The sequence below is a fragment of the Leptosomus discolor genome, chromosome 1 (genome assembly GCF_034619465.1).
Source record: "Leptosomus discolor isolate bLepDis1 chromosome 1, bLepDis1.hap2, whole genome shotgun sequence".
Classification (NCBI taxonomy): Eukaryota; Metazoa; Chordata; class Aves; order Leptosomiformes; family Leptosomidae; genus Leptosomus; species Leptosomus discolor.
This window is the reverse complement of record NC_141391.1, coordinates 100,742,135-100,758,344: the sequence shown is the minus strand read 5'-3', so window position 1 is coordinate 100,758,344 and position 16,210 is coordinate 100,742,135. Positions and strand designations below refer to the sequence as shown.

At 40.1% G+C, this 16,210-nt stretch overlaps 1 protein-coding gene across 1 annotated transcript in view; it reads right to left on the bottom strand.

Moving 5' to 3' along the window:
* KCNJ6 (potassium inwardly rectifying channel subfamily J member 6) overlaps window positions 1-12,467 on the bottom strand; it is a 50,137-nt gene extending 37,670 nt beyond the window's left edge. The window contains exons 1-2 of the mRNA XM_009956261.1: window positions 12,452-12,467; window positions 1,980-2,900 (exon numbers count right to left, since the gene is read on the bottom strand). Coding sequence (XP_009954563.1) covers window positions 1,980-2,877 — 898 coding nt within the window. The 5' untranslated portion in view covers window positions 2,878-2,900; window positions 12,452-12,467. The remainder of the gene's footprint in view (window positions 1-1,979; window positions 2,901-12,451) is intronic.
* Between the last annotated feature and the right edge of the window lie 3,743 nt (window positions 12,468-16,210).

Here is a 16,210-nt window from a genome sequence, read left to right as displayed (position 1 = left end):
AAAAAACGGAGCAGATTCAAATGGTAAGTGTATCTACTTATCCAGTGCCAGGGTAACACCTTAATCCTGGATGGCTTTGGTGAGTTTTCAAATCACTGCATCCAGTTTTGTTGTTAATATGGACTCTTCCAGCATTTTATTTTAAACTTTGCCAGTGTGAGCAGTCTGAGAGGTAGTCACCTCTGACGAAGACTGATAATGGTTGAGTGGAAGATGTGGTCAGTATCAGAGCAGCAAAAGAGCCCAGAGAGCTATGTGAGTGTGCAGGGGTGAAGATGAGGTAAGGGAGGGAGGATTAAACAATGAAAAGTGATGAGGCTTAAGAAAACAAAGCTACATTTGCTGCACTGCAGAAGTATACTGCCTTTTGATCTCAAAGGTATTTTTGGTGAGACATTTTTTTGCACTTCTGCTACTTGCCAATCATTTTCCTGGAAAACATGGTGTTCAGTAAACCTGAAAATATCCACCGCTCTTTGGGATGTCGAGTTCATTTAGTTGCAATTCAGAAATTGCAAGAAGGTTTCAGCTAATAAACAGCAATTTCCTCATTATCTCACCCAAAGGTGATGCAGATGTTTGAAACCTATGTGCGTACTGCATGTATCAGAAACGCTAAACATTTCATCTTGATTTCTCTTCAGTACCACCTACTTCCTGGAAAATCTGGAAGCCTTGCATTTACCACTTCAAATTCTCTGCCAAGTTCCTTTCAATTTTTTTTTCTCCATTTTTGTCTCACACGTTTATTATATGGTGACAAATGCAGTTTTCTTCTGACACCACATAATAGATGTGTGAAACACACACACATGTTCTAGTAAGAGACTGCTCTTTATTTCCTGGCTCCAGTTGCAAAACATGAGTCAGGGTTAGAAAGGTTTTACCTCTGTCAGAGATGTGTAATCTGCATCCTCAAACTTTCCTAGCATTTGCTACAGTAGCAGGGAAAAATGGCAAATCTGGTTCTTCTATTTCTCTGCTCAGTGTTTCCTCCTCCCCAAGCACATCTTTTTTTCATTTTCCAATCACCGTTCCCTTATATTGATTATATTTACTCACTTCAGAGGTTGGTGCTGTCATTTACAGGAAGAAAATACTTCTAGCTCCTAAAACAAATAATACCAGCACTCTGACTGCAGGAACTACAGCAGTTTTAGAGAAAGTATCCTCCTACTATTCTGGCTTTAATACAAAGAATAAACATTACTAGTCCATTTGCTGTGAATTTCAAGCACTATTTTCTCCGCATCAAGTGATACCTGATGTTCTGCTGTGTAATGGTAGGTAATGATCAAATAGCCTCTCAACCAGACTCTGGTGATGTAACATGCCTTATTTATATATACCAGTTTTAAGTGTTCTGTACAATTCTGCAGTGTGTAGGGGGCCTCAGCAAAATACAAAACCAGACTGATCTTTTGTGAACTAAAGTGGAACAAGCCCCATGTTACAAGTTAAAACAAAATCAAGCAAACAAGCAGGCAAAAAGAGAAAACTGAACACATTATCACTTCCTACTTGATCCAAACAGGCTAGGAATTTCATGTGGCAGGCAGTTATTCTGCAGTTACCCATGGGTGATTGGAAGCAGCAGGGACTATGGTGCTTCCATGTTAATGATAAATGGAGTTTTGTATTGAATTTTTTTTCTAAATTGTTTTATCCCACAAGGTCCTAGTTGTTGAGTTGCTCCTGCAATAGAATGACAAATAACTGGGTGACATGCTGTGAAAAATTTAGAAAATGAGAAATGCTATCCCATTTTCCAAACAGAGCAGAAACAACACTAATTCCATTAGGCAAGATGGAACAGACAATTAAACTGGGTATGCTTTTAATTTTGAAGCTAACCCAATAACTGAGGCCTTTTTCAAATGTAATGACTGTTGAAGTGATTCCTTTAAAGTGAAGCAAACCCACTGATTTTCCTTTCTAAATTAAAGCATTTACCTTATACAAAGTATAAGAAATGTTACCTGTTGCCTCCACCATTCCTTCTAGGATTACAACAATTTCTAGCTCCTCTTTGGGCAACTGGGCTTTGGAAATCTCCCAGAAAGGACTCTGCTGGTTAATTTCATGGCTGATGATCAGTGGTGAAACCAAAAAGAGACGATCATCCCCTGTGTAATAACCTACGTTGATATCTGTCTGGTTGAGTGGTATAAATTCCCCCTCCTTTGTCTGTTTGGATTTGATCAACTTGGCTCGTATTGATGCCTCTACAATGTGTGAATTCCTAAGGTCTCCTACTCGGAACATCAGACACAGCTTTCCATCCCGCATGGAAATAACTGCATTTGTAGAAAAAACCAACGTTTCTGCCCTCTTCTTGGGTTGGGATATTTTCACAAACATGCAGCCAACCATGAAAGCGTTGACGATAGAACCTAAAACAGACTGCACTAAAAGCAGAATAATTCCCTCGGGACACTTGTCCGTGATGACCCGGTAACCATACCCAATGGTGGTTTCTGTCTCGATTGAGAATAAAAAGGCTGAGACAAACCCATTGAGGTTGCTGACGCATGGGGTCCACGTGCTGTCCCCTATATGATCCATATCTCCTCGCATGTAGGCAATTAGCCACCATATCATTCCAAAGAAGAGCCAGGTCACAGTGTAAACCATGACAAAAATCAACAGGTTGAACCTCCACTTGAGATCCACTAAGGTAGTGAAGATGTCAGTCAAGTAACGGTAAGTCTCTCTGACATTCCCATGGTGGACGTTGCATTTCCCATCTTTCCTAACATACCTCTGGATTTTTCTCTTGGCACATTCTTTGTTTATATTTTTTGGCAGATCCTCTCTAGCTTGTTTGGGCAACTTTGGCTGATGAATTGTGACAGGGCTTTCTATGTCCTGCTCCATTGAGTCTTCTTCCAGTACGTTAGCTGCCACAAAAAACAAACAAGAAAAAGGCAGGCATTATTTTTCTTATTATTTCTCTAAGTCAACACACAACTTCTTCCTGTATCACTGGCATGAAATTGCTATTAATAAAATTATCATCCTTGTTCTTTGTTTACCTATTAGATGCACAACACAAAAGTCAAAGCATCCTCAATTTATTGCTAAATAGAAATACTTTGAAGGAAAACTCTCGTTTCCTATCAGGTCATCCTATCTACACCCATATTTAAATTCTGCAAGATGTGTTTAAGCAGATCTTTCTTCCCCCTGCCCCCCTTTACAGTTTAATAAATGAGATTTCTTATGCACCAAGAAAGATCTTCTGGAAGATAGCAGATATAAATGAGGAAATGGATTAGCTTGGGGGTTTCAGTCAACAAGATGAGCAGAGAAAATGAGCAATTGTTGAGCTAGTTTTTCTATCAATTGCATTGCTATGGGGAAAGTATTAAGTAAGTATAAGGAGTTTTAAAAAAAAAACACAACAGTTTTTAGAAAGAACCAATCCAACTCTTGTTGAAAGAAAGGCAAGCTACAGTGTTATATATTCCAAGAGCAATTCAAGCACATACCCATAGGAAATCAATGTCATGCTGATACTGAGACAGGGAACTGCGTGTCCTTCTCCCCGTAATGTAAAACATACAGTACTTCAGAACATAATTTCATTTTAATTCAGGATGCCTGTGGCCTTTAATTCAAGTGTACCTTTCACTCTAATGGTATGGGCCTAAACAGCATTCCTCTGTGTCTTACAAGAGTTTAAAACCCAGAAACGACAGTAACTGCCTTTTTTTTTGGTTTTTTTTTGTTTTTTTTTTTTGTTTTGTTTTTTTCGTTTCCCAGCCTTTTGAGATAAATAGCTTCATTATGTTTATGTGCAAGAGTATACTGAAGAGGAGAGTGTTTTGTATGAAGCTGAGGACACAGTGAGGTCTGGGGAAACTGCTGTCTTTTACTGGAAACCCTTCTGCACTCTGAGGCTTGTGTCTGCAGGAATCTCAGCTCTTGAACTCCAGATTTTCTCCCTTCTGGCTACCTGCTATCATTCTGCTGCCAGGCTGTGAAGGTAAAAGTCTTCTGATGATTCTGCCTAGACACATGGCTCTGAATATAGTAGCACTGATGTGATGCTCTTCCTGATGTGATGCATATGGAGATGGTCTTCCTGAACATTCAGGGTGTTGACCTGCATGTCATTGGTGTGCCCTGCAATGGCCACAGGTTACACTACCATGCTGTGGTAACTGCTGTGCAGGCCCACGTGTGGGCTGCCCAGTCCTACTGTGGGTGGTGACCTTCAAGCAGAGAGCTGGGAGTAAGCAGCTTGGTTTGGGAAGCACTTCATTGCCCTGAGCTCTGGTTGCCCCTGAGTATCTCTTGCCTGGATGGAAAATGCGGGCATAAACCCATCAAAGCTCCTGCTTGACACAGCAGTCCTGTCTCTGGCACCCCATGGGCTTGGGTGTCTCTGCCTGGCACTGCCCTGGCCAGTAGACCCAAACCCTTTCACGTGGAGGAGCTGGGGAAGCCCGGGCTCTTGTCCAGAGGGAGGGTTGCACAAGGGGCTGCACTTGGTGGGACAGTATGGCTTACAGAGCATTTTAATCTTAGAAATGCACTGCAGAGCAGATCATCTGTGACATCCTATAGCACCTGTAGCTTCTTCAAGATGTGCAGACTTTTCACTGTGGAGGAAGATCACAGACCCTTGTGAAGTTTTAGAGGTGACTGAAATACCCAGGGAAAAAAAAAAAAAAGGGCTGTAGACCAGTTGTATCTCCTTCTGGTCTGCTCCAGTGCTAGCCAAGCCTCTGTTCAGCCCCATAGACTTTTCTGTGTTAAAAGAAAGTAGCATGGAAACCTGAGAGCAAATCTGTGTTTTAAGACTGTGCACTCCATCCTGTGTCACCTTTTCAGTTTGCTGCTGTGTCTAAAAAGAGCATTATTCAGGTTGATGGTAGCGGCAGCACTGAAAGTCGTGTCACAAGGCAGTCAGTTCTGAATGAACTTACCCCAGTTGGTGACAGTGTGCCTACTTGCATTATCACTAATGCTATGTAATGTATGATGAAATAAATACAATAAAAAGGCATTGCAGGAACCTTGTGAGGCAGGCTTAAGCCAAAGCCAGAAAATTTGAAGTTAAGGCTTCACACTTTGTGCTTAACTCTCTTTTGTGCCTAAGGAAATTTCAGTCCACAGGAGCTATCACATCACTGCAGTAACAGACCCCTCAAATACTTATGAACAGCCTATGAAGGCTCTGGCTTTTGAGGCTTTAATGGACTGTATGTTAGGCTATTAATGCTGGGTTAATGTGGTTCATTATCTTTAAGACATTATGAATATTTTGCTTTCCCCCGGTTAGATCCTGGTGTGAACACAGACAGGGTGCAGGTGTCCACTGTTGCTTTTGAGAATATACCTTACTTTGACCTTGCTATTAAAGGTAACCATGTCCTAGACCTCCCTGCCTGAGCATCTCTTACCAGGAACAGCAATGTGTACTAAAGACCGTAGCAGGGCTGGGAAGGGACACAGGTGCTGATTTTATTACTGACATCAGGAGATATCTGAAGGGACACCCTCATCCAGGGATGCCTGCCAGTCATATGCTGCACTCATCTATCCTGCTTTGCATACAGCATTTATTTCCTATAGAATTACTTGCTAGCAATGAAGCAGCTTTTATTCATACACCAAATTTTACTGATGCTTTCAAAGCCCTTGTGCACCATAACCTGCCTTTCCCATCTTTCACAGTATGTGAGCTGACCCACAAAGAGGTATAAGGGCCACATTTTCTCCAGCAGCCATACATTTTGCAGTGGGAGCAAGGAGCTGCTGTGCTCGCCAGTACATGGTAGTGGGCTGTTACTATCACTGTGAGTGGGCTTCAGAGACCTGCCACTTAAGGATTTTTCTTAACCTTGAGAGATCGCACGAGAGCTGACTCCCATCTGGATACGTAAGAGGGCAGCTTTGGACAACCAAACCCAGTGACTGAGTTTAACCTAAGTCTCTCTCAGTATAGCATCTTGCTAACACTCTTGCGGACATTTTAATCTCCCTGAGGGCATCTGGCCATTTTGTAAACTCCTCAGGCTCTTTCCAGTGCTGTCATTTCTCAACTCTCAGGCAGTTTCTGAGAAGAAAAATTAAGGTCAAGTTTTTAGTCTTTTTCTCTTTATGCAAGATGCCGTTTTACTTTTTCCCTCACCCAAATTCTCCTACTGTGAACCTCTATGGGGAGGATTCTAGATCAGAATCACAGCCCGTCACCCTCTTCTGGTCTGAGTTCTCACTCCAGAGTGAACCTTGGGAGCAGCAATTCCTGAAACAAGTGATCCAAGGATTGTGCATCTGTGTGTTTCCATGGAAATGCTTGACGAGTAAGTTTTAAACCTATGGCAGGATCCCTGTTCACTGCTAAGGCTGAGGAACAGCCACATATTGTCAGCGCCTTTGCCACAAAACACTTGGACTAATTATATTTTTACGTGATATCAACCCAATTAGCTTATGCTGTTTATTTCATTTAATTTTCCTTTTGGTTATATAATGGCTGTCATGGTTCCAGGAACAGGGGAGTGAATAGCAGCTATATCACTTGAGAGCTATTTTTACTCTCTCCGCTTTTCTTCATGACAAAAATATACACATATTAATCTGCACTGCAAAAAAAAAAAAAAAGTACTTCTGAACACTCCCCCCATCTCCTGGTAAATCTTATATTTCTTTGAACACAACAGCTAGGTAGCAGTACCACGCCAGTTTAGGACAATTTAGAGTATTCTGTTCAAAGTATTTGTTGCAGTGAGACTCTTAGGCAAATGCATACAAGACATATGAGATTTCAGTGACTTGTTTAATTTTCCAGCAATGACAAGGAGTTCTTTCCTAAATGAATCCCTGAATAGTTCACTTGTGTTTCATCAAGCAGTATGTACCAGCTATGGCTATAGTAGCAAATTAAATGTGTCCAGGCCTGTTCTTTAGCATGGAGGCTAAATGGAGTGGTACAGCCTACATTGGTATTATTGAACTCCTGTTGTTTTCAAAGCAGGGTAGTCACACACAATTTGCTTATTAGGAATAGTCTGTGTCCCATACTAACACCTGAAATGTGGCCAGGAATTGTGTGTACTCAGTTCTGCACTGGTCAAAACCATGCCAGGGGCTTTTCTAGGAATTTTACCATAAAAGGAGTTAGGTGCCAGTGCTCGGTAACATTTTATTTTCTAGTAAAGATGCAACCAGTGTGGTTGCCCTGGTCTTGTCTACTCCAGAATAACACTGGAAAGGCACAATCCAGTGTTTCCAAGCCTGTATTTTTATTTAGAGTCTGTAGAATAGCGTGAATCTAGTGTCAACAACAAACTATGAGCGTTACAGGAGATGCTCTCACGGCCTTCACGGCTGTGAATGTAACATATTACTATAATCCCTAAGCAGTCATTTTATCATTAGCAATGTGACTTTTTTGTACTTTGCTACATTTCAGGGATCTTGTCATGGTACTGAACAAATACAAAGCAAAAGGAGGCATGTAAAGGGCATACTTGCCTAATTCAAATACTCTTAGCCTATTTTGATTGTATACTGTACTAGAGTTGTAGGATGATCTGCAAAATAATTGGAAGTTTCAACAGAGAATATTGCAAATCATAACTGACCTTTTTGCAATGGAAGCTGATATAGAGAATTCAGTGAATGTTTCACTGTAATTTAGTAAGCTAATTTTATCTCTTGAAACATAGTTGTGAACAGTTTGTATGCAAAATCGTTGAAAATTCACTAATTTAAAAATAATTTATAATCTACGAATTGTTCTTGTGGGCTTTGTTGCACATATGCAAATGTCAAGCAGACATTGTTTTGACTGTGATTTCTGTCTGCATGCAGGTCATTCCCCACTTTCCTGATAGGATGTGGGCAACTTTTAAGTTACACAGGTGTTTGCATTTCTAAGGTCCAAGCTTGCCTTTTGTGAACAGTCTTCAGTATTCACCTCTCATTTGCTGTGATCACAAGCCTTCCTGACACTGAACTCATCTGTGGAATATTTGGCAGTACCAGGTGGCTATTTCTGTTCCCTGCTGCCTCTGTGAGGTTGTTAGGCTTTGACATCAGGAGAAGAAGGCGTAGCACTGCACAGCACAAGACATTTTCTGCAATGTTGAATACTCTGCTCTAAGTCTGGGTCTTTCAGTTTCTTCTCTTGCTTGTGATGCAAGGAGAAGTCAGTGAGAGGATGCAGACAGGGAGCTTTTGAAATGCTTTGTCCAATCTCTGGCTGGTTTTAGTCATCATTTCAGAGCTTTGTAAAATCTTGTGTCTGATGAGCTTTGAGGACACAGGCACAGATATTCTCAAGGTAGAGGGAGTTTTGCCTGTTTAATGAATTCAGCCTGTATCACTCTCAGTGAGACCAGGTAATCCGTACTGTGAGACACTGTGTATTACCACTAGATATGAGGAGAAAGAGTCTTGTTTACAGAAAAAAATGGAGCCTTTTATCATCGGCTAACAATTGTAAGCAGGCATTTTCACAAAATGCAGATTTTCTTCCAAAACAGAAGTGCTGTTGAAATCAATGCAAGATTGTCTATCCACTCGTCTGGGAACTTTGTCTAGTCCTCATTTTGAAATGTTGATATGTTCAACAAACACTGACTTGGCAAATTTCTTCAAGAACCAATTTACTTATTTGCACCCATAGAATCATAAATATAATTTTGGAGAGAGCTTGTGTGTGATTTAAATTTATTTCAGCAGCACTTTTCACTAGAAGAAATGCGAAGTGAAGTGTATTTAAGGTTAGAAAAGAGGCTGTAAGGATGATACCTTGTTTTTCATACTACCTGTTTCATCATTGCCTTCTAATCCAACTTGATAAAAATAATGTTCTACTGTTTTCATTTTTTTAAAGCCTTTTTTAAAGCTGCAAAAATCAGCCTGAGTAATGCTTTGCCACTATGCAGTACAAACTTCTCCATTAATTTCTGATTCTTGGCGCTTTTACTATGGAGGATGGAAAATGAAGCTGATAGGTGAATTTAAAAAAACACACCTCCATTTTGGGTAGTCATTTGACCTTGTAGTTTTTGTTTTGGATTCTAACCAATTTCATTACAGAATTTACCACTAAAGGCTCCAGAATGCTGTTTTTACATCTGCTTTGCTAAATGTAGCTTCATTTGAAACACGGGGAAGTGAAACAGCCTTGGCTTTGTTACATATATGGGGAAGTGTAAGAAGGCTACACGTTCTGAACCTGCAAAGATGTGTGGAGACAGTTGATTATCAATGTCTTCTGCCTTTCAATAGGCTGGGGATCCCAAATCGGATTATGAAACTTGTTTACTACCTGAAGTCTGAGTGCTTGGAGTCAGTGTGAATTCAAAGCCATCTCTAGTGCAAACGCCTGGCATTGCAAATAGATTTCTGGAACAAGGAGAGTTTGCTGTTGCGTGTCTCTGCTCCTGTAGTTATACATGATTTTTACTAGACTTTTGGCTTCCAGAAAAGCTTGAGCTAGGCATTCAGAGCAGGTAAGGGTTCTCCTGAAAGCCTATGAATCTACACAAATTAACATATTGTTTTTGATGTCAGCATACATGCTGGCCAATCACTCCCTTATGTATGTGGTAACTGGGACCAATGTCCACAGTGTTTTTTGGGGGCCCAGTTCAGTGCAGTCCATATTCTATTCTTTTGAGCAGACTCAGCATATGTATGGGCTATTGCTGAAATTGCACATGCGCTCTGGCTTGTGCCATGTTCTTATTCATCATATTCCCCTGGATGGTACAAGTAATCTCTGTCACAAGTTATTAGTTAAATTAACAACTCCTTCTTATCCTTTATGGCAGATGGTCTATCACCCTTGTATAGTGCTCACTACCTCTTCACGCTCAGCCTCCCCACTTTTGTTCTCTTGCTCTCATCAGAAAGGCAAAAGCAAAGATGTTTTCATCTTAAGCAGGAAATAAATAGGAAAGTCTGAGAGTGAAAAATCTGTAGAGATATAAAAGGGAAACAAAAAGATGTCCCATGCAATTTCAAGGAATGTTGAACAATGGAGACCAAGCTCATCATGATGGAGGGAGCAGTGGTTACTCTGAAAATCATGGCCTACCAATGGAAAACTAGACAATGGAGACCTACCAGAAAGTCAGAATGAGGATTCCTGGCCACAATAAGTGCGTAAGGTTGGCATTAAAATCACAGACTTTTGCATGCCACTGATCATAGCAATGTACAAAGAAGTCAGAGAGAAAGAAGTCTATCAGAAGTCTATCTCTTTTGAAAAAATCGGAACTCAGTCTTCTTTGCTATATTGTTTCTGTCCTATCCAAAACCAAGGCAGAAACCAGCCTCCTCAGAAGCAGTGTTTCTTCTGAGAAGGTGAGAAAGATAGAAAGGATGCATTTTTTTGCACTTGGAAAAAGCATGCTAGTGTCACTGCTGCTGCAGCAGTGGAGCAAGGCCAGTGATAGATACAGCCCAGGTGTCCCACCCTGAGTCACACCACCTGGCAACGTCAGACCTGGGCTCATGTCTAGTATTTCCATATGGAAAAACCACTGACAACTGCTGGAGTAGGGATAATAGGGATCATTAATGATCCACAGTGCTGACAGGCCTTAATAGCCACAAATACAGGCCACATGCTTTCTTTCTGATGCCTCTGTGTCAGATGTATGTCTTACTGAGTTGCTATAACATGTCATTGTCTGACATGCCCCCTGAGAGATTTCTTTTTGCAGTTACTCATCTCCAGCTATATCTGCCAGTTACTATCACCTATACTAATGCTAAAATTTTTACTTGTCAGTTGCACTATTTCTTCAGAGATTTACTAAGAACTCAACTTTTCATCTCTGTGGGGTGTACCAGGAAAAAGAGAAAGCATGAAGGAAGTATACTGACCTGAGAGCTACCAGTTTTAAACTGCTTGTGTTTACATGCTTTAGCTGCTAGAAATAATAAATAAATAAATTTTAAACCTGCTTAAAATCATAGGATATTTTGGATCAGAAAAGACCTCTAAAGGTCTGTTGACCAACCCTCTGCTCAACACAGGACCAACTTCACAGTTAGATTACGCTGCTTAGGGCCAAGGACTGGAGTTTCCACAGCCTCTCTGGGCCCTGTCCCAGTACTGCACCTCTCGCATTAGGGACTTTTTTTTTTGTTTTGTTTATATCCTATTGGAATTCCCCTCATTGCAACTTGTGCACATTTCTCCTTGTTTTTCCCTGTGCACCTCTGAGAAGAGTGTGACTTCGTCTTCTCTGCTGCTTCTCTCTTGCATCTGAGCTGTTGATTTACAGCTCAGCCTTCCCTGGAAGTTGTGTGAGGGCTGGTTAAATCCTGGTTTCTCCATATATTTTCCTTATTGATTACATGGAAAAAGTGTATTTTCAAGTTCAGTGAGAAGAGATGGGGAGAATCAGTTCCTTTTTATCATGATTTTTTCCCCTTAAAATTTTCCCAACTGAAAACTCTAGAAACAAAAATTAGCTAATCAGCCGAACATTTTATATAGATAATTCTGACTCATTTAATTCTGCGCCCATAATGTCACTGATATCTGGGGAGTGCACCTGGTTGTTTCTGGAAGCTGAAGTGTAAATAGGAGCTTGGCTGGCCTGTCCAATGCTGATTATCTGTACTGCTAAATGTTAGCAAGCTACCCGTCTTGACTTTGGCCCGTGCCAACCAGTGCTCTGAGACACAATTATGTGGGAATGTTTTGGGAGATAGTATGTGCCAGGGACTTCTCCCATTAGACAGTGTGGATGACATTACATCAGGTTTGGCTTCTTTGACTCTCATCTGCCAACACTGTCCCAGCAGGCTTTGCTCCCTCAGACATCTTCACAGGCCTTCAGACCACCTCTGTGTCAAGCAACATATAACCTTGGTGTGCAACACAAACCTCATGTTATTTCAGATAATTTGAAATGGAAAAAAAATCACTGTCAATATACTAATTATGCCTTAAAACCAAGAGAAATAAAGTCCATACAAGACTCAGGGCCATGTGCTTTGCAGCATGGCATGGGCATCCTGTACCACTTGCTCTTGAGGTTGCTGAGCAATTCCTGGCCTGGTGGATGTAGTCAGATTGGTGATGGGTCTGGTGCATATTCCAGTATGAAAAAAGTTTAGAAATCAAGGCAGGCAGCTGTTGCCTTTGTCAAAGTCTATCTGTCTAATTAGGTCACTAGAGAGGAGAGAAATACACCCTCACAGAAGGAACTGATACCACCAGTTTTCCCAATTTTATGTTGTCAGGAGAAGCCAGCCCTTCTCTCTTCTTGCTGTTTTCTATTCCAGCTCCATTTCTGTCCTTTTTTGCCTCCCTTCCTGAAGTAAGAATGGCTTCAGTTGAATCTTCATCCTTGGGATAGCCAAATACAATTTTTGCTTGCATTGCTGAACAACCTTGAGACAGCTTTATGCCTGAATATTCATTGAGTTCCTCGGGCAGGTGTTGGAACCATCTTGACTGCTGCACAGACATACTCTGACAGCTTGCTTTGCTTTGATCAATGAACTATCATAAATATAAGGCATAGGAAGAATGGAGAAGAATATTTTTGTTAGAAAGAAAGGACTTAATTCAACCGATATGTTGTACCGGTCAACTGAATCCAATAACTTAGGCAATGGAGTGAGCCTGCAGACCAAACACGGGAACTTCTAGTACTTTCCTACAGAAATGGGCAGAAGACGCTATATAGTGATACAAATCTTGGACCCTATCAGCTTGGGGTTAGGGGATCTGAGATTGAGAGTGTTTACTTTTTCTCTGCGAAACATCACCTACGCTGAGTAAACTTTCCCTAGGTCAAGATCGTTGTTCACCAGGGAAACCACCTGGCATTGGCGCTCTGTGTAGTGTGTGTCTGTGTGCGCTGTGATGCAAAGTAGCACACAGACACACACTACCAACTACTACTTTGAAGCTGATTTTGCCCACCAGCAGCTTCCTAGTGAAGCAAGGCTTTGGGAGAGAAATTTGAATGCCATTGGTAAAGATAAAATGTTTGAGCTAGAAAGAACTGTCACTTACTGTATCTGCTTTTTCAAGAAATATGGACTACAGAGAACAGAATGACTTTGAAGTACAGATACCTGATTCCTCCTACCTCCCAATTCTCAAAAGAATGAAAAAATGTCACAAACTCCCTTCTTTAAATTATACTTTTTTCCCCCCTCAGTTTACATCCACTTGCACCCCAGACAGGCTGCCCCCAGGTCACAGACATTGCCTAAGCATATTGGTATTCCTTCTGCTCTTACTGTTGCATGAAGTTACAGAAGGGGCTGGAAAGTGGAAAGAAGGGGAAAATTGAAACAGCCAAGAACTTTTTTTTTTTTTTTTTTTTTTTTAAAACTGGTAGCGGGGATTTCTTTCTTGGTAACTTCTTTGCCATCAAAGGAGGCTTTCAGTGGCTTTTGCTTCTAGGCAACATATTTCAGAAGAGCAAGGTGCTCCTCCCTTACAAAAACCAGGCAGGATTTTAATTTAACCTTTTTGCACACTTGAGAAGAAAAATAACTGATTTTTTTTTTTCTCATAGATGCTGGGGAAACAACATTTCTGTCATTGCTGTTGTCTCTTGTGGTAGTAGTGGATGTATGCAGTTTTCTGAGGGTTGAGGTGAGTGACATTGTTCATTTGGCCTAATATACAAAATCAAACTCTTGCATCCAAACATTGCCTCACAAATAACATTGTCTCAGAGACCAGGCTGTCAACCCTCTTACAATTACTTAGTTTATCTGAACAGCTGCCATGTTCTTTTCATCCCCCTCCTCTTCCGCTTCTTACTGTAACTGATACTGTGATTCTGGCTGCTTTCTTTAAGCTAAATAATTAGGCCATCACTAGCTTCATCCTCTTTCCCTGCCAAAAGAAGTCACAGTGAAATACAAAGACCTAGTTTCTTGCTACTGACTTCCCATTTCTACTTTGTTCAGTTTATAGACTGCAGAGAAAAAATAACTGAGAAATAAGGCTGGAAGTGACATTTTAAAAGACATGTAGAAGTAGAGAGCTTTAAAAAGCTCCATATTTTCAGCTGGGTCAATGTTTTGTTTCAGGTTGTGGTATTTTGATAACCTGGAAATGGTAAGTGCACAACAGTACTTTAGCCGTGTTTCCTGAGGAAATGAGCCTTATCCATCACTGTCTGGCCTCCCACCAATCACTTTTGAAACTTTGGCTGGTATTTAGGCTTCTAGATTTCTTTCAGATCTTCAGTTAGATTCTGAAAGGTAGGCATAGCAGCATTTGACAGCGTGTGGAGGTCTCAGAAATACTAAATTCCTACCAGTGTCATGAAAACAGACTGAGTTAACCACATTATCAGATGCCAAGGAAATTGTATAAGAGGGAGCTACAAGAAATGTTTCTTTTTCATGAGCACTGCTGCTCCCAAAGCTACAGTCAAATATTTTTTTCAAACAGCTATTCCACTCAATGTCCCTGTAAGTATCTTCAAAAAAATTCCTCTTGCTTTGTGTGGAGCCTGAACTGTTGTGTGCTTTTATTTTCAGGCAGTAAGAGTGCAGCCACAGGCTGGATCTGCTCATATTCGATAGAAGGACTTCCACGTTCAACAGCAGGTTTGTTTAAGTCAGAATTTGTGGCTTTGTCTACAAAGCAAATTGAGTGCAAGAAAATAAAACTGACTAAATTCATGCTTTTCTTTCAAAAAAATTGTTTAGCTGAATCAGAACAAAAGATTGAATGAACATATGTTTGGTTTCAACCCAGATTTTTTTCTTACCTTTGTCCAATTTGAATGAAAAACCATATACCCTTTCTAGAGTTATCATCAGCTATATAGGATTTTATACCCGTCTACATATGAATTTATTGCAAGATATATTCAAGCAAGTACAATGTCAGACCCGACATGACTGCAAATACAAGTCAAAACCACAAAAAAATGTTTCCATGTCAACAAACAGTGACTTTTTGTCTTGAAATAAACAATTCAATGGTGTTTAAACTACTATTTACTACGTTATTTCACTTAAGCTGTATAATAGAGTAAATAGGCCTATAACCTTGTTTGAAAAAAAGAATCAAAGGAGTGGCTGTGAAATTGCTATAATTGTTATAGTTGCTGTTGTCCTTTTCTATAGGAAAATAGGTAGCAAAAAAGAATTGTAAGCACTGAAACATTTTGTAAATTGGGTTCAATTTGACCAACAGGATTCTCCAAAATATTTTATGAAGAAAAGACATTTAATTTCAGTCTTTCAAAAATGTGGTATTTTGTCTGTGAAATACTGAAATCTAGGAGCTTTTAGCAACTGTTTCAAGACTCAAATTTTCACTCCTTTTCCTCAGTAAAATTTTATCTAGCTTTAGGAAACAAAATTGTTCAAAATTATTAAATAACCTCAAAATGGAGGGATTATATGAAAGACTTCATAATGCCTATTTTGGGTGAGGTAGGAGTTTTCTCTGTTTTTCTTACCTTGTTAAAAAGAATGTAAAAGTTTTTTATTTGTTCTTAATTTTTCCTATATTTTTTTCTAGTCAGACTGAAATAATTCATCATTCACCAGGATTGTCCCATGCACAAGTCACTAGATCACCAGTTTCCTCTCTGAAAATAAGGTACTCTGAGGGGTAATTGGAAGCTTTCTGAAAGAGTAGAAAGGGTTGATGTTGCTGGGCTCTCACGTTATCCCAGCTAGCTAGATTGCAACATCCAGTTTCTGCAATCTGTTAAGTCGTCTTGATGGAATTTGATTCCGGGTGGCTGAATGTAGAGTTTAATACAAAAATAAAATACTAGTGTGGATTTAAATTTTCTTTCTACAGTATGTATGCATTGTACCAGAAAAGGCTGAACTGGTATTATGTTTTTTAAAAAATTGACGTTCTAGATGGTACATTAGCCTTCAGCTAGCAAAGCCCATCTATCTTTATTAGAACTAGCAAAGCTCAGCATAAGCACAAATAATTCAAAGCTTTCATAGCCTTTAGATGTCTTGAGGGGAAAGAGTAGTTCTGCTTTTCACATATCCCCTGATTTATATAGGGAGAAGAAGTACCTCTGAAATGTATGAGCTATCTTTCAGGGATTTGCTCATGGACATCAGAAATACTGATTGCTCTTGTTAGAGCTACTACATGAAATAATAAATATGCTGGAATAATATGTGAATTCTATGTCATTTTTAGTCAGGTATATGTAGTCAGACTCACTTAAAGAAATAGTTGATAAAGCAGCCGACCTTTTAAAGAGAA